At 31.3% G+C, this 27,617-nt stretch overlaps 1 protein-coding gene and 2 long non-coding RNA genes across 5 annotated transcripts in view; 1 reads left to right on the forward strand and 2 right to left on the reverse strand.

Moving 5' to 3' along the window:
• Nucleotides 1-5,505: 5,505 nt before the first annotated feature.
• LOC127730709 (uncharacterized) lies at nt 5,506-7,106 on the forward strand. The gene is made up of 2 exons (XR_007995259.1): nt 5,506-6,298; nt 6,742-7,106. It is a non-coding gene; the product is annotated as an uncharacterized LOC127730709 (long non-coding RNA).
• Nucleotides 7,107-12,763: 5,657 nt separating this feature from the next.
• LOC127730716 (transmembrane protein 98-like) overlaps nt 12,764-27,617 on the reverse strand; it is a 34,668-nt gene continuing 19,814 nt past the window's right edge. For all 3 annotated transcript variants that reach the window (XM_052239230.1, XM_052239229.1, XM_052239231.1), the window contains exons 4-6: nt 26,476-26,685; nt 23,869-23,989; nt 12,764-22,460 (exon numbers count right to left, since the gene is read on the reverse strand). In XM_052239230.1, coding sequence (XP_052095190.1) covers nt 22,335-22,460; nt 23,869-23,989; nt 26,476-26,685 — 457 coding nt within the window. In that variant the 3' untranslated portion in view covers nt 12,764-22,334. The remainder of the gene's footprint in view (nt 22,461-23,868; nt 23,990-26,475; nt 26,686-27,617) is intronic.
• Nucleotides 12,764-27,617, reverse strand: part of LOC127730718 (uncharacterized) — a 32,293-nt gene continuing 17,439 nt past the window's right edge. The window contains exon 2 of the long non-coding RNA XR_007995260.1: nt 12,764-16,410. This is a non-coding gene — a long non-coding RNA (uncharacterized LOC127730718). The remainder of the gene's footprint in view (nt 16,411-27,617) is intronic.

Below are 27,617 nucleotides of genomic sequence, written 5' to 3' on the forward strand. Positions count from 1 at the left end.
CTCTCTTTTAGAAAATAAGTTTCAAGTAACCATTACTGTGAAATATGATATCAAATCATAAGTGAACAAAACAATATAATTTCTTAGAATAATCCATAGGATTGAATGTACTAGGTCAAGGAAAGCACAGCTACCGAGAAAAGAAAACTCACACGAAAACTCGGAGAACAGAGATAATACATGAAAAAAACTGTAGCCTAAAAAAATAAAAAATATCCTAAAATCAAGAGCTCCAAAACAATTATAAATAAACCTTATAAATAGGATCTAGAACAATGACTAAATATCATATGATAAATTCAAGCAACAGAAGTTTACAGATTTTCAAATCTCATAAATCGATTAAGAAGACAAATCCAGATAACAAACAAAAACTAGGGGAATCACATGCTCTCTTAACAGAGCGAGTCCTGGAGCGTCGACAGGGTATCCTTCTCCTGCTCTGCATGCACCCCCGACATGAAAATCCAAACTCAGTGTCAATGTTACAATAAGGACCGTTATGAAATAGAGATACGAAAATGTTACAGGATGATTACATGCTAAGACCATAATTACAGAGCTAAGAACAACCATTCTTCATAACAAGACCATATAAATGGAGCTAAGAATAGACATACTAGTACTTGATTACAAGTACATAGTGAATTGAGCTTAAAAAATCATAGTTCATGACAAGACCATAATAACTAAAACAAAGAACAGTCATACTTCATTACAAGACCATATTAACTAAAGCTTAAACAATCACAATTCACGACAATATCATGATAACTAGAGCCAAGAACAATCATACTTCATGACAAGACATTGTAAATACAGCTAAGAACAACTATACTTCATGATGAGACGATTATAACTAGAGCTAAGAACAATCATATTTCATGACAAAACCATAAACTTTTCCTAAGCGCAATCATATTTCATGACAAGACCATAGTGACTAGAGATAAAACAGTCATACTTCATGACAAGACCATAATTACTAGTGCCACATTTGGAGCAGGATCTGCGTACCCTTCCGGAGCACCTGAGATCACTCCCTTTTTTTTTTTGGGATTCGTGTTTCTCAGTCAGTCTTTAGTTTTCTATGTTGTGTTTTTTGTAATATCGTTTGTCTGTTGGTCTTTTTCGTTTTTAGCCATGGCGTTGTCAGTTTATTTTCGACTTATGAGTTTGAATGTCCCTTTGATATCTTTCGCCTCTCTTTTAAAGGTTGCATGAATACGGATTCCAGAGAGGTTGAAAGTATGTACTATCAACTACAAAAACTTTTTATCGGCGTCTTTGTAAACTTACTATCAACTACAAAAACATTTCTGTTGGTGTCTTTGCCAAATTTACTACCAACTTCAACACCTCTTCTGTTGGCGTCTTTGTCAGATTTATTTGTATGTTTTTTTTTTAATTTGTTTAAGTCAGTTGTGTTGTATGTCTGTGATGTATGTTTACACATTTTGGTTGCTGGATCCCAATTATTGTCACATTAACCTATAATGTCTGTTTGGGTTTGCTAACCCAATTTTGTCAATATAACAGAACTATTTTCTTCGGGAAATGCATGTACCAAGTCAGGAATATGACAGTTGTTTTTCACTCGTTGCGTTGGTTGATAACATATGATTTGGTCAGTTTTTATCAACTTCCACTTTTTGAATTTATCTTTGAGTTCGGTATTTTTGTCTTACTTTTTTGGATTTATTTATTGACTTCCAAGCCAATAGATTATTTTGACAAAATTGAATCAAACTGACTGTTAATAGCGAAATGTTATTTCAATATTCCGCTTTTATAAGTGTTTGAAACAAAACAAAGACATATTTTAGTTTTTTTCTACATCAATATAATTTCTCTCGTTTTGCCACGAATTAAAAAAAAAATCCTATGAATAGTATCTAGTTGTATCAAAGCAACAAAGTAACCAAGTTTTGAAAGTTCTACTCGTGTAAAGATGTAATAAGGCATATGGATTCCAGCAAACTTTTTTTTATATCTATTGACATAAATGTTCAGTTAGACGTGTATTTTCACTTGAAAGATTATTTATTCCACTATTCTAACCCCCGATGAGAAAACTTAGAATTAACTCCGCTAGCAAGTTAAAAAACTGTCGCCGATTTTGCAATCTACGAAGCAAAAATAACAGATAAAAGAGAGGCAGAAGATACCAAAGAGATCCAAACTCATACGTCGAAAACAAAATTACAATACCATGGCAAAAAAACCCACCAAAGACAAACAACAGTAAACAAAACAAAACACAGAAAAAAAACCGACTGAGCAACTAGAACCCCGTCAAAAATAGGGGTGATCTCATGTGCTCCGGAAGGGTAAGCAGACCCTGTTCCACTAGTTTCAACCAGTTGCTCATATAAGTACAAAACCCTGTCCAACTCGTTAGGTCACATTTGAGGAAAACAGGACGGGAGTGTGTTTACGACAATTGGAACATATTCGTCATCATCAATGAAACAAGTATTTCATAACAGTCAACCAACTCGTGATGGCGTCCATAAAATTTTAGATAGGATGATTTCAACTTCACTAATTGGAATTCTTGGTTTAATAGCTTCTTTGTAAGCAGCAACCCTCTATCAAGGAAATCATCATAGGAAATCCTGTGACCTATAGTTGTTAACTTTTATGTCATTTGGTCTATCATTGGGGAATACTTGTGAAAAGGGTATAAAAGTCAACTGTTTTAATGTTATTGCAAGAGGAAAGAGACTTAGATTGTGTTTACTATTAACGGATCTTTAGAATTTTTAAGTATCCACATCTAGTTCACGCCGCCCCAACAGTTGGTGGTTCCACAATAACTTTGAAGCCCGGCTTTCATTGCTGATAAAATTGATTATAATAATTTAGAAAGGGGTTATGTGGAGCACATGGAAGACCCAGCAATATAACGTACTATGTAACGACATTTATACAATTTAGGTATCCTAAACAGTAAAGGAAGATCCAGTTCTTAATCTTTGGTTGAAATTCCAAAGGAACATAGAACAGACCTATGATTATTCACGATTTCCTCATTGGTAAGTGTCGTGGGGGTATATGTTGAGTTTCAAAGTGAATTGTCAATACCTAGTTCCTTTACCAAAGAGAGGCAAAAGATACCAAAAGGACATTCAAACTCATAAGTCGAAAATAAAGTGATAACCTCATGGCAAAAAAAGAAAAAGACCAACAGACAAACAGACAAACAAGTCAAGATATGAGGCAGACTTAACTGTATTTGTTGTATACTTTATCTCAAGTTCGATGGGATAGAAGCGTTCAACATAGTCACTGAGAGAACATCATCTGTATAGGAAAAAGTAAGGCTAAAGGATACTGCTCACTTCTTTTCTTTTTTCCTAATGAGTTCCTGTATGAATTCAGCCCCATATGAATAAAGGAAGTTAAACTGTTTATGTATTGTGATTTACACACATAAACTATGTTGTTTGGGGCTTTATCTGAGAGGACAATAACATATTTGTCACATAAATTAGCATGAAAAATGAACTGTTCCTGTAAGTAGAACAATATTCAAGAATGTGTTATGTTATCGTCATATGAAAACAGTTACTAGTAAGAAAATCTCAAATAATTTCAATGGAAAAAAGCTATGCGTTCTCGTTTTAGTATACAAAACGATGATTGTGTTGTGTTCATTCTACATTTTATAGATTTTGTGCTGTTTTGAATTACATGCAGAACAATATTCAAAAAGGTGTAATATTATCTTCATATGATATTTGTGCTATATTTCTAAAATCCCCAACCATGTGAGTTTTATCTGTTAGGTACATAAACTCATCATATATACCCGGATTCAAATCGTGTACGCCTGACGCGCATTTTGTCTACAAAAGACTCATCAGTGACGCTCGAATAAAAAAAGGCTAAAACGGCAAAATAAAGTACGAAGTTGAACAGTATTGTGGATCAAGAATTCCGAAAGGTTTTGCCAAATACAGCTACGGTAATTTATTCCTGGTGTAGAAAATGCTTAGTATTTCGAAAAGTTCAAAGTTTTGTAAACAGTTAATTTAAAATTATAACCATATCAATAATAATTCACATCGACACAGAAATGCTGACTACTGGGCTTAATTATAATATTCCTTCACTTATTTTGTTAACTGGTTTTAGCAAATATCAAGTATTTCATTCATATATATTCTTCAGGTATTGATTTATAGAGCTGCGAATGGTCACAAGAATTCAAGCTCATTCTGAAGTAAATGTCAATTTCTAAAAGGTATTATGTAAAATAAATTGTGTGTTTTAAAAAATAAATAAATGACTAAACCAACATCCAAATTCCAATATAAAAAGGAAACCAGACAATATTTTCACAAAAGGGAAAACTTTTGATTTAGCATGTACATATCACCGAATTTCTGTATACCCAGTCAACAGACTAACAGTGGGCCAACGTTGGCAAATTGTCGGTCCGTTGGTCGACCGTTGGTGTTGGCTGCACAACATTGGCCCAACGTTGGCAAATTGTCGGTCCGTTGGTCGACCGTTGGTGTTGGCTGCACAACATTGGCCCAACGTTGGCAAATTGTCGGTCCGTTGGTCGCACGTTGGTGTTGGCTGCACAACATTGGCCCAACGTTGGATTGCTGTTGTAAATCCATATTATTATCTCATGTTGGTTATAAATAATCGGGCCAACGTTGGCATTATGTTAGTAGCAACATAGGGCCGATATGAAATTTTGTTAATAAAAATTGATTATGAAATATTTTACGCTTTATTTCTCTTGGGAAGGCGGATGATTTCGATTGCTGCATGCTTTGTGAAAAGTTAATGTTATACCGAAAGTGTTCATCAACTGAAATTACATTTACAACTCTTATGTTGGGCCAATGCTGGGCCAACGTTGATCCTATATTATACTCTATATATAAGTCAGGTAAAATTTATACTGGAATATCATTACTGTAATAAAACAAATATATCGTAAACATAGATTGCCTGGTTAAAAGTTTAAATTTATTGCAATCATTATTTATTATAACTTTATTCATTTAACTTTGTGATACATAATAATTTAGCAATTATATACAGAGTGATATTTGATACAGCCAGTCTGTTAATCAAGCACATTCTGATAAGGTTGACCATATGTTAGCCAAATTTCAAAGATAGTTGCTATGGTAATAAAGTTTATAGGAAATCTGAATGTAATGGGATGGTCACTTTTGTGGTTATTTCCTGTTGTGTATTTGTAAGAAAGCAGTGAAATGAAGAAAACGAAAAGAGAAAATCATATCATCTGAGGTTCAAAGAAAAAGAAAGTGACATGTAAGTTATAACTTTAAAAATTCTGTTATATATACGATTGTGAATGACAAACATTTTTTTTTTAATCTGAGGGATGTTGTTCAAAATTAAAATATATAATTTCTATCATTTTATAATGTTGATCTTGAAGTTTATACGTTTCTGGCGAAATATTTTCTAGATTTTGTTTAAACCATTTCAATCCTTAATAATCATGAAATATTTGCCACTGAACATTATTATCATCAAACAAATTGTAAATTGCTAATATTTTAATATTTTATTTCTGAAATCTATAACGATTGCATTCATCACCATTACTGAAGTTAATGGAAAAAATCTGTCTTAAGATGTACCTTGTTCCGTAATGTTTCAGAAATGTGGTATAATGATTTCTACTTCATATAAATTAAATGAATTTGTTAGTTTTATTATTTCTAAATCGCATGCAAACATATACAATATATTTGTGAAACCTTATCATATACACACTTGCATGTGTAACAGTATTTTAGATATCAAATAGAGTATTTATTTATTAAATTCATTGCAAGAATGTTGTAATTTATATATAATTATACGGACTCGACTGAATTTAGTTTTTTGTCCTCGGCAAAACTTTTGCAAAACAAACCCGATATTTGAATAGTTTGTAGGAGTAAATATCAGTCACAAAAAGCTGACACTTGAAATATAAAAAAAATAGGGGGGATGTAAGAAAAGACTTTACCACCCATAAGGATATTTATAAAAGAAAAAGACTATAAAGATTATTGTCTGAATTACTTGAAGTAGCTTTTCTTTTTAATATACAATTTTACATTTTAATATAAATTTATAGGTCAGGTATTTGAGTACTACAGAAGACAAAATAAACCAGAGTGCAAAGGAAATAATACAGAGCTAGGAATAATAGAAATTATTGACAACATCCTGGCTTGAAAATGCATGGGAATGGAGATGGGAGAAAATGCATTCTACCATTTGATAGCCCAGAATGAATAACTTTAAGAAAGTAGGTTAACATAATAGCCATCATTTATGTTACATCGGATTCAAATTTTACAGATATATATATGCATAAAATGTTTAATACTACCGTTAATGCTAGTGTATTTAGATTTGACTTTGTGTTTTTTTTTCAGCTAGTTTTATTTATTTACTTAAAACGTTTTTTGACAAAGTTTCCTGTATCCATTTCTACACTCAATTGTCCTGCTTAACCTAGCTAGCGAGGTTAAGTCTAGCCATTATGGTAAAGCATGCAATATGCCTTTTACCTTGGCTTGTATAGGATAGGGAAAATATAAAAAAAAGAGTATTTTTTCTAACTATTGTAATGTGCCAGGACACCGGAAACAATGCATTTTTTGTCTCTTTGTTTATTTGTTTAGGAGGATTTAAAATACTCTAAATATACATACATTGAGTACTCATTTATTCATTACTTTATTACAGAGGTACACGTAGTGAAATAACTTTTATGAAGATATGCTAAACTGGATATTAAAAAGATTTAACATAAGACGGAGCCAGAAATAGTGACAAAACAAAGTGTAGCAGAAAACAAAAGGAACTCTCTTGTGAATAAAAACCTTGTTGGAATACAGAACTAGAAAAATAGCTGTATAAAATAAATTATCAAGGCCTTTATACTTGGATATTGTAACATAAACTGTAATGATATTATACAAATGGGATAAATGGCATGAATAGACTTTATAATTTTCATTCTATAGATCTGATTTAGCAACGTATAGATACAAAAAAGACTTTTTTTAAATTTGCTGGTTGTCTAGTTAATAATAAATTATATTTAATCATACCTTTGTATTTACATTATTTAAGAAAAATAGGTAACATGGATACGTTGATTGAGTTCATACAAATATAGGTATAAAACTCAGAAGTACAATTCCTAGAGAGAGATTAATTGGTTGTTGGTTACTGAAACGTTCATTGGCAAATATTTCATGCATGTTCAGGAAGATTGAGAGAAAGCGGCAAAATACAAAATTTTCGGGTAGTATGTAAGACACAACATGGTATAGTGGATCTGTAAAACGCAATAATTGCAACATTTTAAAAAGGTAATACTTTCGCCATTTTGAACTGATGTAAAAACCAGGAATTATTGCAGTTGTTGTCTGAAAGGGATTTTAGTATCCTTCATATGGATAGAAAAGTTTACAGATTGAACCAACGGAGTGCCAATGTTTGTTAACAGTTTGTATTACTACGTTGGCCCAACGTTTGTTCAACATCGGCAAGTATTATTCCATCATTGGACCAACGTTGGGCCAATGTATTGTATAAAACCTTACAACGTTGTGCCAACGTTTAACCATCACGTTGGGCCAACATAGGGCCACTTTGCACTTATACATTGGGCCAACGTTTAAAAACAACGTCGGGCCAATGCATGTAGATACGTTGGGCCAATGTTGTGCCAACGTACCAATGTTGTCTGGGTATTGACTTTTGATGAACATACCAATGAATCTATGTATAAATTAAAGAACCTCAAGTGAGCAAACTCACATATACCACGCCCTATATAAAAGGGAAGCTTAAAGTGACTTGCTGGCATCATTTTTTAATATTTAGATTAAGGTATGATTCTTTTCTATAATAATTTCAGTTATAGTTTCAACAAATTTTTTTAGTTACTATGAATTTGACCTTAGACACAGTAATCTAATCAAAGAGCTGAAAGCTCTGAGGAAAAATGACGCCACTGTCTCTAATATTGTGATATTTTTTATGCAAGTCTTGATTTTCACATACCGTAATAAGTTTAACATTGCAACATGTCTCGTAAGCATATAATTGATATTCGTATATGTGTCTGTTTTTTCAGTACAAATGAATAGGTCAAGACTACCTGAATGATCTACAGTATCCAATTACTACCGGCTGTTTTTTTTGTATAAATAAATAGGTCAAGACTACCGGAATGATCTACAATATCCAATGACTACTGGCTGTTCTTTTGTACTAATAAAAAGGTCAAGACTATTTGAATGATCTACAATATCCAATGACTACTGGCTGTTCTTTTGTACATATAAATAAAGACTACCTGAATGATCTAAAGTATTCTAAGTAATGTGATTTTTTTCTTGCAATTACATTTTTCTAAATCAAGAATATAGACTACTAGTATCCTTTTCAAACCAAATGATTATGAAGAGCCTGTTGTTAGCAAGCTCTTATACCCCACATACTCATTAAATAAGTTACAAGTGACCTAGTTATTTCTGTTACTTGAAGCAAATTATATATCTGTATATTTAGACAATAGTATAATATTGTTTTACTAGTTTTATTTCACCTTGAAGATTAGACAAAAAGGGATACTCCTTCGATTTTTTATTTCATGTCAGTCAGGTCGCTTTAAATGAAACTTGAAACCACTTCTCTGCCATATTGTTATTTTATAACAACTCTGCCCTTGACCATGTTGACCCATGTAATTGATATTCATTCTTTAACCATATATCATAGTCAGTTAGTTTTTGATTTTGCAATCCCACACCACCTTTCATGTCTTTCAGGTCAAATGTCTGTCTCCATTTAAGTTAATGACATTGAACAATCATGGTATTAAACGCAATTTCAATAGTGATAATGCTGTTCTCGTGGGTCACCATATATTCAACTTGGGTAGCATTCCAGTTATTGAAATTTGTGTCAGATTAGAACAATGATCTAGATCTTTAGGAATGGATCTCATAATTTAATATGGAGCCATAGTATGGGGCCCCTACACGGTAACAAAAAAAAAAGCTTGAAAGGATACAATGTCAAGCGGCAAAATCTATCACCAGAGATTACAAGTCAAAAGAGGATGGACGGGATACGTCTCTAAAATGCTTGCTGAACTGGAACTACAGCAAGATCTCCAGACAAGACGAACAAAGCGTTGAAGCCAGAAGTTAATATTTATGTAAAAAGTAGTTGAGGGGCTGATTCCCGCTATTGAACCATACTGTCATTCTATAATACCATTGCGTAAGTATTTCTGTATTGGCCTTGTTATTGGTCCATGTCTTGGGTGTATTGGTCTGAGGCGAAGCGGAAGGCCAATACTGCTGGCCGAGGACCAATAATAAGGCCAATACAGAAATACACGTAATAGTATCTTTATTAATTAACTACAGTGTTACAATATTTTTTTTATTTCATTTCACAAGAGATAAACATTTTTACCTTGAAGTGGAACTATCCAAATCTCAGTTTCCTTTTATAAGATGCAATATCTAATGATTCGTTGCCGTTTGACTGCTGGCCGAGAACCAATAATAAGGCCAATACAGAAATACACGTAATAGTATCTTTATTAATTAACTACAGTGTTACAATATTTTTTTTATTTCATTTCACAAGAGATAAACATTTTTACCTTGAAGTGGAACTATCCAAATCTCAGTTTCTTTTTATAAGATGCAATATCTAATGATTCGGTGCCGTTTGAAGTATCTTCAGCCTTTTCTCATCTGATGAATTTTTCTATCCTTTCCAGTCACTATAAAGTGTTACAACTTTAATTTAGACACGACACATAAATAGTTATTGGAAAGATACTGCCATTGCATGTGTAATGCAAACATATTTAAAAAAAAAAATAATGTAAGAGTTGAAATTGATACAACTATCCATAAGCCAATTGACCTAACGAAGATTTGCACAATTACAGAATGCATATGCCTGGTTCGGGTTTAAAAATAAACGACCGTTTAAATACAAAACATGAGAAGCGACAGTAAACAGTAAAAATCGATGAAATTATGAGGTCGTCAAGAAATGAACTTTGTGATAATTTACTGATAAACCTGAAATAATACCATCGTCTACTTTCAAAATGCTTTTTAAATGAATGGGACCGTCTTTAACCTAAAATATATTCCATACTGAACGTTTCAGCTTGTTTATGGTGAGTAAACCTGCGTCTTACAAACAACTGTTTACTTTCAGTTTGAGTTTATCGTGACTTACGATCTAAAAACTAGAGACGTTCCGAAATCCTGTTTTGTAAACAAAGATTCATACGCACCGCGTGGGTATAACCGTATTACTAATTTCCGATTTTTGAAATCTTTGTGAATCTGGATAAAGACCAGTTTCTATCCAATGGATATCAAAATGATTCCGATTTTCACATTTTTTAATGATCGTAAAGTTGAAATGGCATGAAAGGCTGACCTTATTTAGGAGAACTATTTTGTCTAGCGATTGCTGATCATTGGAGGGTAAAAAGTCCAACACCATAACAAAACGGATCTATTTATCATGTATACATACCGATTGTTAACGATTGTAAGACATGTGCATAAAAGTGAAAGCTCGAATAAACATGAAAAATATAACAAAGGGATAGTTCCAAATACCATTTAATAACAAAAACATATGGACAGGTCAAGATATCTTTTTGGTAAATAAAATAAAGTATGTAAACTGGTTCCCGTCCAACTACAACACTTTGTTCGAGTGTAGCGTAATACAAGCAGATTCCAGTTAGTATGTAAAATAGTAAATATGAAACCGAGTGCGGTTGGATGAGGCAATAATCGACTTCCGTAAGTTCTGGTCAATGGTATCGGAAACATGCCGATGATAGCGTTATTTTCCAAAAATCAAAATCTTTCCCTAATAATAAGAGACCATATATCCAAGGTTAAAATCTAGATGTCAAATATTAAGATCCCTTTTCTGTACAGATTTTGATATATTTTAGTAACTTTGACTATAAACATTGACTTTTACCTTAGATGTAGTGACATTAAAATAAAAACGGATCTTCCTCCCATTACATGTGACTATATATCCTACTGATGAGTCTTTTGTAGACAAGGGGAGAGTCTGGCGTTCAAAATTTGAGGTGTGGTGTCTATGATGAACTGATTCCAAGTAAGGTTGCGATCAGAAATCAGGTGTTTGATTTAGAATCTGGAAATCACTTTCCTGCACACATTTTGGTTTATTTTCAGTAACTATGAAAGAGAGGCGAAAGATACCAAAGGGACATTCAAACTCATAAGTAGAAAATAAACATTTAAAACTTAAGACTAAGCACCAAGAACCCCACCAAAAACTGGGGTGATCTCAGGTGCTCCGATAGGGTAAGCAGATCCTGCTCCACATGTAGCACCCATCGTGTTGCTCATGTTAGTACAAACCCGGTAATAAGACTAATTCGGTAGGTCACATTCGGGGAAAAGGGGGACGGGATTGTAGTTCCGACAATTGGAACATCTGTGAAACGGGTATTCCATAACGGTCAACCAACTATGACCTTGACCTTAATTATATAAACCTCATGGTCAATAGGGATCTCTTCTTATTTGTGTCCATATATTCAAGGAAGGTTTCAGTCAGATATAAGGTATTTGATTTAGCATCTAGAATCCACTTTACTGCACAAATTTCGGTCTATTTTTAGTTACTATGACCTTAACCTTGGACGCAGTAGCCACAAAATCATTATAAGGATCTGCTTCTCATCATAATATGACTATATAGTCAATACAGGTTGCAATCGGATACAAGTTACTTGATTAAGCTTTCAGAAACCATTTTGATCTATTGTTATTAAATATGACTTTTACCTTACCACAAGAGACCTCAATATCATTAAACGGATATTCCTCTAATTATATTTGACCATATTGCTCAGCAAGGTTGCAATCTGATATAAAGTTTTTGAGTTAGCATTCGAAAATAAAAAATCTGGCAGATTTCGTAGCGTTGGGTATATCAACTGACCCGTTATTCATTCAAAATTAAAGGTAAAACTTATCGAATTATAGTTATACATCTAAACATAAAAAATTGGCTCCTACTCAGTATTGGAAAAAGTTTTAGACAACTGATATATACAAGAAGCATGTAATGGTAAAGGAATAGAAGGAAGAAATGATTAAAATGACAGAAAAGAGTAAAGCTATGTGTCGTCCAAGTAGTTGGTGTCATTAAAGCATAGCTAAGAGGGTGAAGACTCACATAGAAAAATTTGTTCATGAAATTAAACTTTCAACTTCATCATGAAAGAGGGTCAGATAATTAAGTTAATAGTCAATTAAAATTTATGGATTTAAATGGAACTGTTCTTCTAATATCAATGGTTTAAAGTGGTGATTAGGACATAAGGTTACCTGGAAATCTCCAAAGCAGTAAGACCAATTCTTAGGATTTGTCCGTCTAGCAACTCTAGATCCACTTCATGTCAAAAAGAACATACCTTTTTCTCACCCTCATTCCCTGTACATCCCGTTTACAGAATATAGCTATTTTGTCTATTTTGATCTCCTTCTGAATATGCATTATTAGCCACCAGTGGTCAAACAAAAACAATAAGAAAATCAAGAATAATTATTCTTAAATGAATTCATTGGAAAAGCTCAAAATAGGCGTTGAGAACAATGAAACATTAAAACTGTTTTCTTATTTTGTTGCAAGGCTATACAAAACACCAAACCAATAAGACAATGCATGTTTTATTAACAGATTTGAAGCATAACCAATGCTTATATTGAGTATCATGGAAAATATAATAATATGACTCAAGTTGTAAAACAGTAATACAACTTACATTTATCAGTAATTCAGACAATATTAGGATCTTTTAAAATCAATTAACATACAAAAATAATTAGTCAGACAACTCTATAACTTCATTTGATGAGAATGCCATTTTCAAAACATTTAATTAGTATTAACAGATTGTATGTGGGGATAGTGATTGACATATAGTGAGTAGCTGTACAAATATATCAAGCATAGTGGAAGAAGTGTGTAGTGTGCACTGTAGACTGATGCAGTTCTGTCTTAACTATCATAAATCAATTACATTTAAAAATTAATTTTTAATCTGTTCAAACTAGTAATATGTTTTGAAGAATAACGTCATCTCAGTTATCAAAGGCTGCATTCATCTTTAAAAAATGCTCTATGGTTTGATACTTAAAAAACGTATTTCACCTCCAGTTTAAGGTGAGGTTCATTTGACTCAATCTTGAATTTTCTGCGTAGTCTGTGTACTGGTGATTGTCTTTTCATTATAATTATTTTTTTTTGCCATGATGCTGTATGTCCTTTGTTTACTAATGATCGCATTTTCCCCTAGGTATTTTCTTATTGTTAAAAATATAATAATGTAAAATACATGAAAAGGTATAGGCACTTTGATGACTTATGGAATGTTATAATATACATATGTTATTTAAAAAATTCAAAATTATTTCATGTAAATATAAGCAATCTCATTAGCAACTACATAATAAAAACCACTTTCAATTTGCTAAAAGCTCTAATATTTTGTTCGTAAGCTAATCTTTTGCTGTTTCTTTGCTGTAACTGCATTCTTTCTACTATTTCTGCATTTAAAACATTTTGTTTTGAAAGATAGAAGTAAAAGTTGAAGCTTTTTTCTAATTTCAATGCTGAAAAAGACAAATTGATGACATGCGTAAAAAAAATAGAGAGACTTCAAAGATTGTATATTACAAAGTTTTCTCTTTGGTACAAACACCTAAATAGTTAGTTCCCTTGTAGCTTAGACATATTGTAATATCATGTTCCAACTGCCAATGGTTATACCATCAATATCTTCACTAAAGAAAAACCAGACATAAATAACATTAATATTACTATCAACTATGGCAATATATACAAGTAGTTTTGGTATGAAAAGTATAAGAAAGGCTTTATATAATCATTTCAGCATCAATATATTAACATATTTATTCCAAAAAAAAATAGTTTTTTTGTAATAAAACAACTATAATACCCTCTGTATCATTTTGTGAAATATCTCAATCTACCTGTCAATAAATCATGATATGAATATCAAGTCTTTCATCTATTGTGCTTCATTGCAAAAAAAAAATGCCTTTACCTTCTTTTTATAAAAATAAGAGATGTGGTATGATTGCTTTTGAAATAACTATCCAACAGAATCCAAATGAAGTTGTTTTAAGCAACTATAGGTTACTGTACAGTGACTTATAATTAGTATCTTATACATATACATTGTTTACTACATGTTGCAATAATAATCACTAGGCAATAATAACTTAACACCTAGAATTCAATTTTACTACACAATATCATTTTTTGCAGCTAACATTTGCGTAATAATTGTATGCATGTTTTACTTTTCATTTTTTTATACATTATGCCAGCATTAAAAATTAGATATACAAAAGCACAACTCAGCTATTTTAAAATGACTTACTATTCATTTTTAAATAAGTGTTTTACAATTTGATAAGCTTCGCTTTAAAATTGGATCATACATTCCGGTTTCATTGTCATTTCTGTCTGAAGATGTCACTATTCTTTCCTTCAATCAGTTTAAATGATAAATACTTTTGATTTTTTAAAAAGAACTCTAAATTTGTACTTTTCAAATTATCAAAGTTCTTTCATAGGATAAATCGATATTTTTGTTAATCATATGAAACAAATTTCCTAAAAAACTGGTACATTTAAAAAATGAAAAATAAAATGTCAATATATTAATCATCTACAATAACTGTTTTTCATTATCAAGTGCATCACAGTTTCTCATGTTAAATCATTTTTGTAATAAAAAATTATAAAATACTTTTTATAAAACTTAATAAATACTTAATCTATACATAGAACTATTTTGTTTGATCACAGTTACCTCAATGTTGTCCTCTCCAAACATTATGCTATATATATATATCTATCTTTGTTAGTAACAAAAACTCTAAATTAAATAACTCGGTTTATAAACTTCAAATTCTTCATCGCTCTTACATGGTCAAATGTAATACTAGGAATAAAAACAGAAACAATACTGTCCTCTTCTGGATCAAACAATCTATAATCAAATAGTTGTACAGCTAGAGGCGATGAATTATACCCTTTAAATTCTTCTATTGCTATTTTCTAAAATTTTCCTATTATAATTTTTCATCTCAAGATACTCGAATGAGATGAGTTTTTCTCAGTTGTGTGGAAAGAGCAAGCAAAGACATCATATTAAAGCCATACATCATTGATGTTGCCTAGGAAATTAGCAATAAAGGGAACCTAGGAAATTAGCAATAAAGGGAATATTTATGTTTTTCGAAACTCAATACAATTTTTATATTCTCATCAATCTAAAAGGCTGTTGCCTTTGAGGAGATGAGGAAGAGAAAAGGTATTGAATTTCAAAAAAACATGTGTAATCCAAAAGGATCAAGCATACCACATTCCTTCTTTTGTTTGTCATTACTCCATCCATAATTTCAAAAAATATTACACTTAATGATTTGTAAAATTTTCAGTAGTTGTATTTCAAGCAATATATACAATAGTCTATTTCTAGTCAGAGGAAAACATCCTTAAGTGTTCAGTTTCATTAGTGATTAATCTAAAATAGTCTCAGCTTACTTCAGTATAATTAGTGATAACAATCTGATTTTTTAAAGACCATGTCATCAGGCGAGTTTGATAACATACTGTATTGTCACGAATTAACCTAATATATTTCTTCTAATAAAAATGTTCCAACAGCAAACCATCTAAGCAATTTGTCTACCTAAAAAGACATGAGTGTATTAGTTATAAATTTTAAATAAAATGCTCCGCTGGGGCGCAGCTTGATACGACCGCAGAGGTCTAACCCTGAACAGTTGGGGCAAGTATGGACACAACATTCAAGCTTGATACACCTCTGAATTTGGATTGTGATTAAATATTTGATACAGCATAGGTTTCTGACACAGAATGAATGTGGTCTAAGAACTTAAAAAATTTTAATTTACCTATTCAAACCATATCATTATTATTTGCTTTTATATATAAATCAGAAATAACCAATTTAAAATGGAAAATTTTAAAGAAAAAAAAGGAAAAAAGGAAAAAAAATCCCCCCCCCCAATTCTTTGAACCCCCTTATGATTCATCACCCCCAAACTCAATCCCAGGCTTTACTTTGTGGTATGGTATCTTGCAGTACAATTTCAGAGAGATCCATACACTTGAACACAAGTTATTGTCTGGAAACTAGAAAAAATGCTTATTTTTAGCCCCTTTTTGGCCCCTTATTCCTAAACGTTTTGGGCAATTTCCCCTAAACTCAATTCCAGCTTTCCCTTTGTGATATGGAACCTTGTGAACAATTTCAGAAAGATCCATACACTTACATACAAGTTATTGTCATGAAACTAGAAAATTGCTTGTTTTTTGCCCCTTTTTTTGGCCCCTTATTCCTAAAATTTCGAGGCAATTACCCCTAAAATCAATCCCAGCATTCCTTTTGTGATATAAAACCTTGTGGTACAATGTCAGAGAGATCCATACACTAACACACAAGTTATTGTCTGGAAGTTACAATGCTTATTTTTGGCCCCTAATTCCTGAACTGTTGGTACCATATCCCCCAAAATCAATCCCAACCTTCCTTTTGTGGTATTGAACCTTATGGTAAAATTTCATAGAGATCCATTAACTTAAACTAAAGTTATTGTGCAAAAACCAATGTGTCTTCTGACGACGACGACGACGACGCCAACGTCATACCAATATACGACCGCAAAAAATGTTTGCGGTTGTATAATAAAACTGGTATCACAGAGAAATAAATGCCTTGCCTGAATACAGCAGAATAAAAAGAATAATTCCATGATATGTAATATTTTTGATTAGAGTGAGTGTCCTTTTCAAAATATTCAAATAGAATGGAGTAGGACTAAAGAATAAGGCTTCACAATCTTCTTGAAAATGCTAGTCTAATTTCATTGGTTAATAATTCATTACTTTTAATAAAAACAAGTAATTTTACATTAACACAATGTAGAATTTCTAAGGTCACTGAAGCATGATTCATAAATGTTAATGCAATAACATTCCTAATATCAATTGACTACTGTAAATTCAGAAATTATTGCGATGTTTTTATTATTGCGAAAAATGTGCAGGGTTATAATCGCAATAATTAAACTCGCATTTCAGTCTAAAATGACAAAATCGCAATAATAAATGCACACAATAATTTCTAAATTTACAGTATTCTGAGAAACTTCATTATTAACACACCTAGGCAGAATATCTCATATTGAAGCAAGTGTTAGAAAACCCATCTTTTAAAGCATGTGATGCGTTACTTTTGCACATAATAACCATTACATTTGTGTTCCGCTTTTTATTGCATTTCCAATTACTGCAAATTCAACTATAAATGTGTGCATGTATTATTGAGAATCCTTGACCACTGGCAAATATGTGAAGATTACGAAAAATTTTATGATGGAAAATCACTAATTAAATTATGAATGAGACTTTTCATTATTGCAAACCTGATACTGTCACATATTTGGCATTAATAAATATATAACAACTTAATTTACAGTAGCTTTACATTACATTCACAGGTAAACTAATTTACAGTAGCTTTACATTACAGTCACAGGTAAACTAATTTACAGTAGCTTTTCATTACATTCACAGGTAAACCAAGATACATTTTAGGCAAATCTAAAATTGTCCAATATATGTTGATATGTTTAAAACATATCCTAATAGAAAAACCTTTGTTTTGCCTTCAAGGACATTAGTTGCTGGAAAATAAACAATACAATGTAAAGTTAATATAAAGAAAACAATTGATGGCACAACAGTTGACTTTTACAGAAAGTTGCAGTTTCCCATGTTTCTGGTACATAAAAAAATGTCTTTTGTTTTTATAATATGTTGTGCCTAATTCTTACAGAATATTTTACTTTATGTTATTTCGCATCATCAAATAATCACTACCAATGTAATGGAACTGGTAACAATAATTAAGCACGTGCATATTGGTTTACAAATTATAAACTAGAACTTTGAGTGGATACCCCTGCAATACTATGATTATATTGATGTCAGTTAATTTGATTATCTCTGAATAAGGTTTATGCTTCTTTGTGAACATCATCAGGTTGTGTTATACAACTGTGTGTAGTTTGTCAATATTTGTCTATCTTTTTAAGGTGGAGTTGCCCAAAATAGGTACATGGACACACAGACTGATGGCTAGACCTGCAGACAAGGTGATTTCTATATAACCACCCCAAAACTTTGTTTGTGGAGGGTATAAATATGTGTATCATACAATAAAATAAGACAAATATAAAATGATATATAAAATAACACCGATTAAACATATAACAAACAAAAAATAAATGTTAGGAATGATCAATCATTAACACAAATATATACAGATTTTTCTGAACTTGAATTAAATGTTGCCAGTTTTGTCTTCAGACTGAGCCAAAATGGCCAAAGTTCCCTTCCAGGACATAAACAAAGGCCATAAATAGTTATACATTTTCATATATGGTATGCTTGGAGCTATAAACTCTGTTTTTTTAAATGTGTATCTATTGTGAATATAATATCGTAAACATTTTTACTGTATAACAGTACACTTTCAATTTGCAATTTAATAGTGTTCTTTCTTTGTATAGACAGGGAACTGTTGTCACTCTAGGACCAGTCTGAATACATAAGCAGAATCTAAAACAAAATCAAAATGAGGATGCAAAACAAACTATTAGTTACAAATTATAAATATACAACAATACAAACAATTTTAAATACATAGTGTTATTTTTTATTAATAAGGAATTTTGATGCAGAGAAATCAATAAGATTAATGTTATTGCTATATATGTATGATTTCCTATTCTGTATCATAGGATAATATACATATTTGGTTGGACAGTCTTATCAAAGTATGAATAGAGCATATGATGTAAATAGCATGACCCAGTGTTCTCCCAAGGCTGTTTTAGCGCTGTGGTTTTCAGGGCAATCGTATTTAAGCATAGTGCTATTGGGCAGACCGCAGTGGTATCCAATCAAATATTGGCGCTATTGCTTTTTAATTTTTAAATTCTGGTGTTTATCTGTACAACTTTGATCCATGATCATCTGGTTGATACGTCCGAGATAATTTATTTACCTAATGAAGTCAAATATGGGAGGGGTCAGTTCAATGAAAGAACAAAATGGCATCATTGGCAGAACTTTAACTGTCAAAAATACCTATTTCTTTCTAGAGATTTTAACTTTAAAGAAAAAAGAGATCTAGAAATTTCTAGAAAGGGATGGAAATTGCTCATGAAATCATTTCCAAAGCATTTAAGAAAAGTTTTACCCTTTCTCTGACAACCTGGTCTTGTTCAACTTTTGAATCATCTACGATTAACTAAACTGATAACTTGTCCTTGAATCACTATTTACAAAATCTAATAGAGGATAAACAAAACAATAAAAATCTCTTTATATTATAAAATTATTTTTTGCAATTCAACTTTCATTAGATTTCAAGATATTATTTTAAAATCAATATTGACAGAGGATTGCTTGGATTTGAAATAGCATTTAATGATTCATAGAAACAGCCATTTAGTCAGTGTGTAAACAGGAACGGGGAAAAAAAAGGGAGACAATTTTGGAGGAAAAATGTACTAAAACCAGTATTGTCAAATATTTCTGGTGCCAGGTGGCAATAATTTAAACATTGTAAAGTTATTAAACACAATACTTAAAGGTGGATGTTTCAATTGGCAAATATAATTGGTATTGATAACTCACCTTTAATAATAAAAAAAATCATTCTTTAAAAAAAAAATAGGTTTCTATCAGATGCATCTTGGAATGTGTTAGCATTTCTTAAAAAATGTCTTTGATACCATTTTTAGTACTTATTATGGAAAGGGTAATTCTATTTCTTTCTTTGATATGAAATAATATACCCACTTTACATGCAAAATGTAATCTTGAAAGATGTATGAAATCCATTTGAAATAAAAGTTTAAGAAAAAAGTCCAATTTGGTCATTGAAATCTTTCTTTAAATAGGTGTCAGTTAATTATGAAGTTGTAAATGAAATACATAACTAGTTTATAATTCAACCTACTAAAAGTGAAAAAAAGATATACCTACTGTGCTACATTTACATACTTTCTCTTTAAAAAAAGGATGGGTGGGTTGGTAATGAAATCAAAATATGGAAATTATCTAGGCACTTTAATTTTTAAAGCTAAATAATGAAAATGTAACTTATTTCCATTTCTGTTCATGCATATGTATAAAAAAATCCTGGGAGAACACTGTGACCTCTAAATATTTCCTCATATGAACTTTTTGACTTATAATGGATTATAAACAAGTTTTTGTTTAGGAATATATTACTGATGGTAAAAGAAAATTTTGCTTATGAGATAAACTTCTTAAGATAAGCATCTCAAGTTCATTAACTATTTAAAAGTCTGTATGGAATTTGTTTAAGAAATATTTTGATTTATCATTAGTTTGATTATTTTACAGAAACAAATTGTTCAATAACAATGAATTTCCTCTGAGTAAATGTATATAAAATAAAGTCCTTAAATTTAATATTATTAAACTGAATTATTATCATACTACATTCAACTGGAATTAAATACTTCAGTTAATTCTTCATTTTGATTGGTTTATCAAGTCAACAATATAAGAAATAATTCAATGGTTGTTTTTTTTAAAACATTTTACTGAAAAAAAACATTAACTACAGTATAGTTTTTGTATATTTCACTTGACACAAAAACTCCAGGCATATCCAGAAACACAAACAAGGAGTTCCAAATTGACATTTGACAACTTATGGGAAATTGAAATATTCACATAAATCAAACCAATTATATTTGAACACACTTCAACTATGAGACAGTTTAACATTGTTCTTTTTTACATGTTGGTATGGTATACAGGAATAATTGTCAATTATCTGAAGAAAAAAAACTTATATCCATTTACATGGGTTTTTTCATATTTCAAAATATGTGGTAAAGAGAATAGGAAAAATTAATAAAAATCACTTTATAAAGTCTAACAGATATATATGTTATTTGACACTATTAGAAACCACTTATTGTCAAAACTAAGTTTTATTTTTTTCTAATCTAACCTTAAGGTGTAAAATGCTTTTATTGAATGAATGAATTCTTAATTGCAAAACAGTAGTTACATGCTATAGCAACACACACATATTGAATTTTAGAACTTACTGGAGTTGAATTTTTATTTCATATTTTTTATTTAAAGTTCCAACAAAAGTTTTCAACAACAGACAGACTGATAAGTAAGTTACAACTAAACAATTCTGTTGTTAATTGTTCCCTTATAAAATGCTGCAATTACATTGGTGATTCCACATAACTTTCATGTAATGGTTTTGATGAATTCTCATAAAAATATATTACAACACCATGAAAGCACCATATACAAAACTTGCCAGTGACAAAAACTTTTTAGAACTGCCAAAATAAACATGATAAATGAAATTTATAATTTTACATAAAAAGCACATTTATAAGCAACCTATTGTACCAATGGTATAAATAATAGCAGTATAACAGGGTTAAAAGAACTACTAAGAAGTGTTGTACAAAAATTTGAACCTTGTTCTCTAATTCTCGTTTTGTATTTCAATTCTATGACATTACATACAGAGATCTTATCAATTTACATATAATGTCAATAAGATAATCTGACATTTTACAAAAAAACATAACAAACAAACTTTAGTGTGAGCAACTACTCACAAATTAAAAACCCTTTCCCTTGTTGATTGTTAGCATAATCCTATGACTTATGCATCTGGATCACACAGAGCAGAAATACATATATTTGGCTTTCTTAACCGAAAATCTTAATTATTTTTATATATTGTATTTGGTATCATTCTATAACCTGCATAATATGTCATACAACAACCTTGCATATTTCAAAATGCCAAAAATTCTAAATATAAGTGAAACATTTGCACTTCATAAACAATTACTGTTATGATCTTCCCAAATTTTCACAACCCAGTTAGCTATTACCAATTATTAAATATTTGCTTAAATTTTTATAGAAAATCTCAAATTGTAATAAAATGTCTTCTATCATATATCATTGAAAAATTTTCAATACAGACATACTATTATAATAATGCCATATTCATCAATAACCACTGGGTAAAGGACCAATGTATGGAATACAGGCTCTTAGTTTCTAGCACTGACTTAGACTTTTGATTGTTCACTGGGGGATTGGGTAGGCTCAGTAACTTCCACAATATTACTGTCATCTGATGCTGATGATGAGGAAGTTCTAGTCAATTCTTCTTCTGAACTTGCCTCTCGTAGTACCTATGAAAATAAAATATACACATACAACATTTTAATTATTTTCTTCTTTTTTTTTAAAATAACTTTTTACTTCTTTTGATCTCCCAAAGAAGTCTCTATTATCAATCTTTGTATTAAACTGTTGACACAGAGATATGTCTCATGTTTTGTAATTTTGATGGTATAATGCAAAGGTTGAAATTAAAATGGCAAAATTTCAACATGTAAATTAAACTGCAAATAGTTCAAAGTCAATGAACTATCATAATAGGCCAAATAACCTCCATGAAAATGTGAATTGCCAATGCTTATTAAACTGCATAACAAATACCACCGACTTATCAAAAGTGGTTCCCTTTCAACTAATCTAAACACAAACTTTGTTGTAAACTATGTAAAAGTTACAAAGTCAATGAACCGTGATGAGGGGATGGTGCCATATAATCTTCATGGAAATTAGACTTGCAAATGTCAATACATGTACAACTGTATACCAAATATCTTAACTTGACTTAACATTAGTCTTTCATCTTAAACTGATATAATTACTAACTTTTACTTGTAAATAATGTAAAACATTCAAAATCAATGAACCTTGACTGATGAGGGAGCCATACAATCTCCATGGAAATGAGATGTGCCAATTTATACAACTGCATACCAAATATCATTGACCTACCACTAATGGTTCCCCTTAAACTGACCTAATCACAAACTTTTACATGTAAACTAAGCAAAAGTTTCAAAGTCAATAGAACATAACTGATGGGGCGGGGTCAAATAATCTATATGGAAATGAAATGTGCCAATGCTAATACAACTGCATACCAAATATCATTGACTTGATATTTGTGGTTCCACTTAACCTGACCTAATCACAAACTTCAACAAATTGTTGAAGCCATATTTGAAACAGCATGCCAAAGTCTTAACTTTGTGATTTCGTCCTAGCAAGACAAACAATGATTGATTGAAAACAATTTTGAAAGAAATTATTATAAATGTATTTCTATTTATCCTAAGATCCATGTTGGTGCCATTTTGGATTTGGGATCAATGGTTATGACCATTTTACATTTTGGATCTAAAACTTTATTTAAATAATGATGTCAGATGTCCATCTTTGGGTAGTTACAATAGCCAATTGTTGTTTACTTGCTAAAACACTTAATTGAATATGCTTGGTATTTACATTTCTAACATAAGATCCATTGTAAAACATATTATATTCATGGTACCCATCTTTGAATTTGGACAAACAAAACAATCATTAGTTCTGTTCATGTCTATCGAGACAATTGCCATCAGCAGTTCTTTTCAATATATGCCTTCAAATATTTGTGAGCTAACAAACAGAAAATACACATTTCTATTTCTAAAAAAATGGCTGCAGTACTTATATGACTACAGCAAAATGGTTTAAACTTACCCTCAAATGCTCTTCAATATCAGCTAATGATTGGTCAATCCAATCCATACTGCCAGAAAACTGACAAGCATGCTTTGTGACTAAAACAAGATGGCTAACAGACAGAACCAATGCCGTACACCTGAAATATATATAAATTGATCTGTTTGTCTGAAATTTTTTGCTATCAACATAGGCAAATAATAGAACATAATGTTTGTAGATCTACTGGTATAGTACTTCTAAATAAATTGACCTAATCAGTAAAACAAGCATGTTCAGTTATTGAAGCATGATTAAGGGATCAGGAGTCGGTTTCAAAAAAAAAAACTTAGGACTAAGATTGATCGTAAGTATACTGAATTGTTCATGACTTACGATCAATATTAGTCGTAAGTTTTTTGTGAAACCAACTCCAGAGCTTCATATTCTCTCTAAAAACAAAGTGCATGAATCATTCCTTGATACTAAATCAAAAGCTTTGATCAGCATAAAAGGTAAAAATTCTAAAGACTTAATAAAAATAAACTGTTGACACAGAGATGTCTCGCCAGGGCTTCCAAAAAATATTTGAGCCAGCCGGACATTTTATATCTTATCCCGATTTTAATCTCTTAAGACTAAGTCACAAAAGGCAATTATGGTAATCAGATTGCCATCCCAATGATTGACATTAGATTAAAAAAAAAACGATATTAAACTTTACTTTGATGTGAATTTGATGTTCGGACGTAAACTGTTAAATTGGCAGTGCATAATTCGAAGTGTGCACATCAGTGTGCTCATAACTGCCTTAGACTCTTTATTTGTGCAAAATTACGTTGTCAAAAACTTTACTTTCGTTTTTAAAATCACGTTTTCCTAATACCGGATGTTGACCTGACAATGGTAAAACATGGACCAGAAACGGATACGTAAAATCCGTGTACGTTTACAAAGCACGACTGAATGAAGAAGCTCTTTCCACGTTATTTCTGCAACAAAATACTTGAAATGAACGTTAGATACAGGTATCAATGATAATTTTTATCATTTTTTAAGAAATGAAGGATGCATAATATTAAATTTCCCTACTGCGCACATGCGCACACGTGTTCTAGTTCATAAAACGTAGTTCTTACGATTTTTCATTTAAAACCTTTTTAAATTTTTCATCAAATCATGTTTATAAACGTATTTCTTATAATTTCAATCTTTTGGACTAAATCAATTAGATAGAAACCGCCGAAATGTAAGAAATTAACTTTGAATAGACCGATCAATTTATACGATGTCCGGTACTGGAAATAGTTTACCTGTCACCTGAACAGGTAGATTTCAGCTGTCCAAAAACTAATTAGCCTTGATTAAAATTAGAAAGTATTGAAGTAGGGGTTGTTTTGATAGTAATTAATCATCATGTCACTTTTATGACCGGAAATGTGTGGCTGTTAAAGGCAAAAGGTTGGGTCAAAAAGATCGCGAATTATGCTAAAATGACCGTCTCTTAAGAAAGCCTTGACAACTAAAAAGTAGATGACCGTTTCATGCTTTGCCCAGCCGGACTTTTACCGGACATTATACAATTGTCCGGAATATATGACCGTTTTGGAAGCCTTGTGTCTCGCCTGTCTGCATAAAATTCAGAAAAAGACAATCTGATGGACAGCAACATTGCTAATTAATTCAGTCGCAGGACCAATCAGTGGGTAGGGCCTCGAAATGGTTGACAAACTGAGATGTACAGACAGCAATGTAACTTTATAGAAAATATTGTCTATTGTAAGTAGTTCCTATCAAACTAACTTAATCAGAAAACTGAACATTAAAGAAATTTAATTGATTGAAAGTCACTGGACCATGACCTAGGAGCAGGGTCTTAAAATAGTCGTCAAACTGATATGTACTGATAGTAATACAACTTTATAGAAAATATCATTGATCTATCGCAAGTAGTTCATATCAAACTAACTTAAGCAGAAAAATTATCATTGATGGCTACTTAAATCAAAGTCACTCAACCATGGCCTAGGGGACAGGGCCTCAAAATAGTCGTGAAACTGATATGTACTAATAGCAATGCAACTTAACACAAAATATCATTGATCTATCACCAGTAGTTCCCATCAGCCTAACTTTTAACATTTAAAATGGCTAATTAATTCAATGTCACTGGGCCATGGCCTTGGGGGCAGGTCCTCAAAATTGTCGTCAAACTGATATGTACTGATAGTAATGCAACTTCATACAAAATATCATTGCCCTATCACAAGTAGTTCCTATCAAACTAACTTAAGCAGAAAACTTAACAATGAAAATGGCTAATTAAATCAAAGTCACTGGACCATGGCCCTGGGGGCAGGTCCTCAAAATTGTCGTCAAACTGATATGTACTGATAGTAATGCAACTTCATACAGAATATCATTGCCCTATCACTAGTAGTTCTTATCAAACTAACTTAAGCAGAAAAACTTAACAATTGTTGACGCTGTCATCGCCGTCGCCAGAAAAGCAATCCCAATGTCTCGCTGTGACAAAAACCAAGTGTTTCTAAAAGAAAATGTCTTATGATGATGAGAGCCCTACTTTTACACATTTTTGGATTTCAACGTTTCTTCAGAACTTTAAAAGACTAGCATTTATCTTACCTGGCTTCTAGTAATCTTGGATCTAGTGGTGGATACATGGAATTAACAACTTCATCCACTCTAGGACTTATTCTTTTTGCCACAGCAATAATATCTGTCAGTAATTCTTGGGTGCGTATCATCTGGGAATTTCCCATTGTCATACCAACTAGACGTTCCGTCAAAATATGACAGGTTTTTAAAATGGCAATACAATGAGGAACTAAACCACTGAAATGCAACATGCAAAAAACTTTTATAAATATTTTATAACAATATTACTATTATTATCATTTAATTTCATTTTAAGTCATACCAACTAGACGTTCCGTCAAAATATGACAGGTTTTTAAAATGGCAATACAATGAGGAACTAAACCACTGAAATGCAACATGCAAAAAACTTTTATAAATATTTTATAACAATATTACTATTATTATCATTTAATTTCATTTTAATTTTTTATATCTTAAAATATGCTAGAAAATGATGTTTCCTGGAATAATGATTAATTTATCAAGTATCTTTAGTTTTCTTTGATAGACTAAGAAATGAAAAAAAAATCTATCTTGAATTGTCAATGATTGTATATAAGAGACATATGCATAATTATGAAAAAAATATGACAAATAGACTGATGGACAGACAGGAAAGTTGAAAACTATATAACTAATATATAAGTCTTTAAACTCTGGAGGTACTAAATTAATCTGAAATTTGTCATAGAAAAGATGTTATACAAATTTCTACATATATAATAACTATCTGTGTCTTTGAGATGTAGATTAGCAATACAAGAACTCTTCTTGAGCTTGAGTTTTGTTAAGGGCATACGATACAGTAGAGATCCCTCGTTGATTTTTTCTTGACATTTTGGCAGAAGGTCAATTTCGATGCGTACTTTTGAAATATGCAAAGAAAAATATACCTTCATGACTTACTTTTTGAGATAATTTGGTTCGAAATTTGCATATTTGAAGGAAAAACCCTGAAATTTCAAAAATCAGGACTTTTAAGGAAAGTACCAATACTTTTGAACGAACAGTCATAATTTAACCGGGTTTTTTGTAAAATGTTCCCTTGATCCATGGCATCAGCATGCTGTAACAAGTTAACGGTTGAAATAAATATTTATATCCTAAATTCTTTTAATACAAGTGAA

This window comes from Mytilus californianus, unplaced genomic scaffold (assembly GCF_021869535.1).
Source record: "Mytilus californianus isolate M0D057914Y unplaced genomic scaffold, xbMytCali1.0.p SCAF_2, whole genome shotgun sequence".
Taxonomy (NCBI): domain Eukaryota; kingdom Metazoa; phylum Mollusca; class Bivalvia; order Mytilida; family Mytilidae; genus Mytilus; species Mytilus californianus.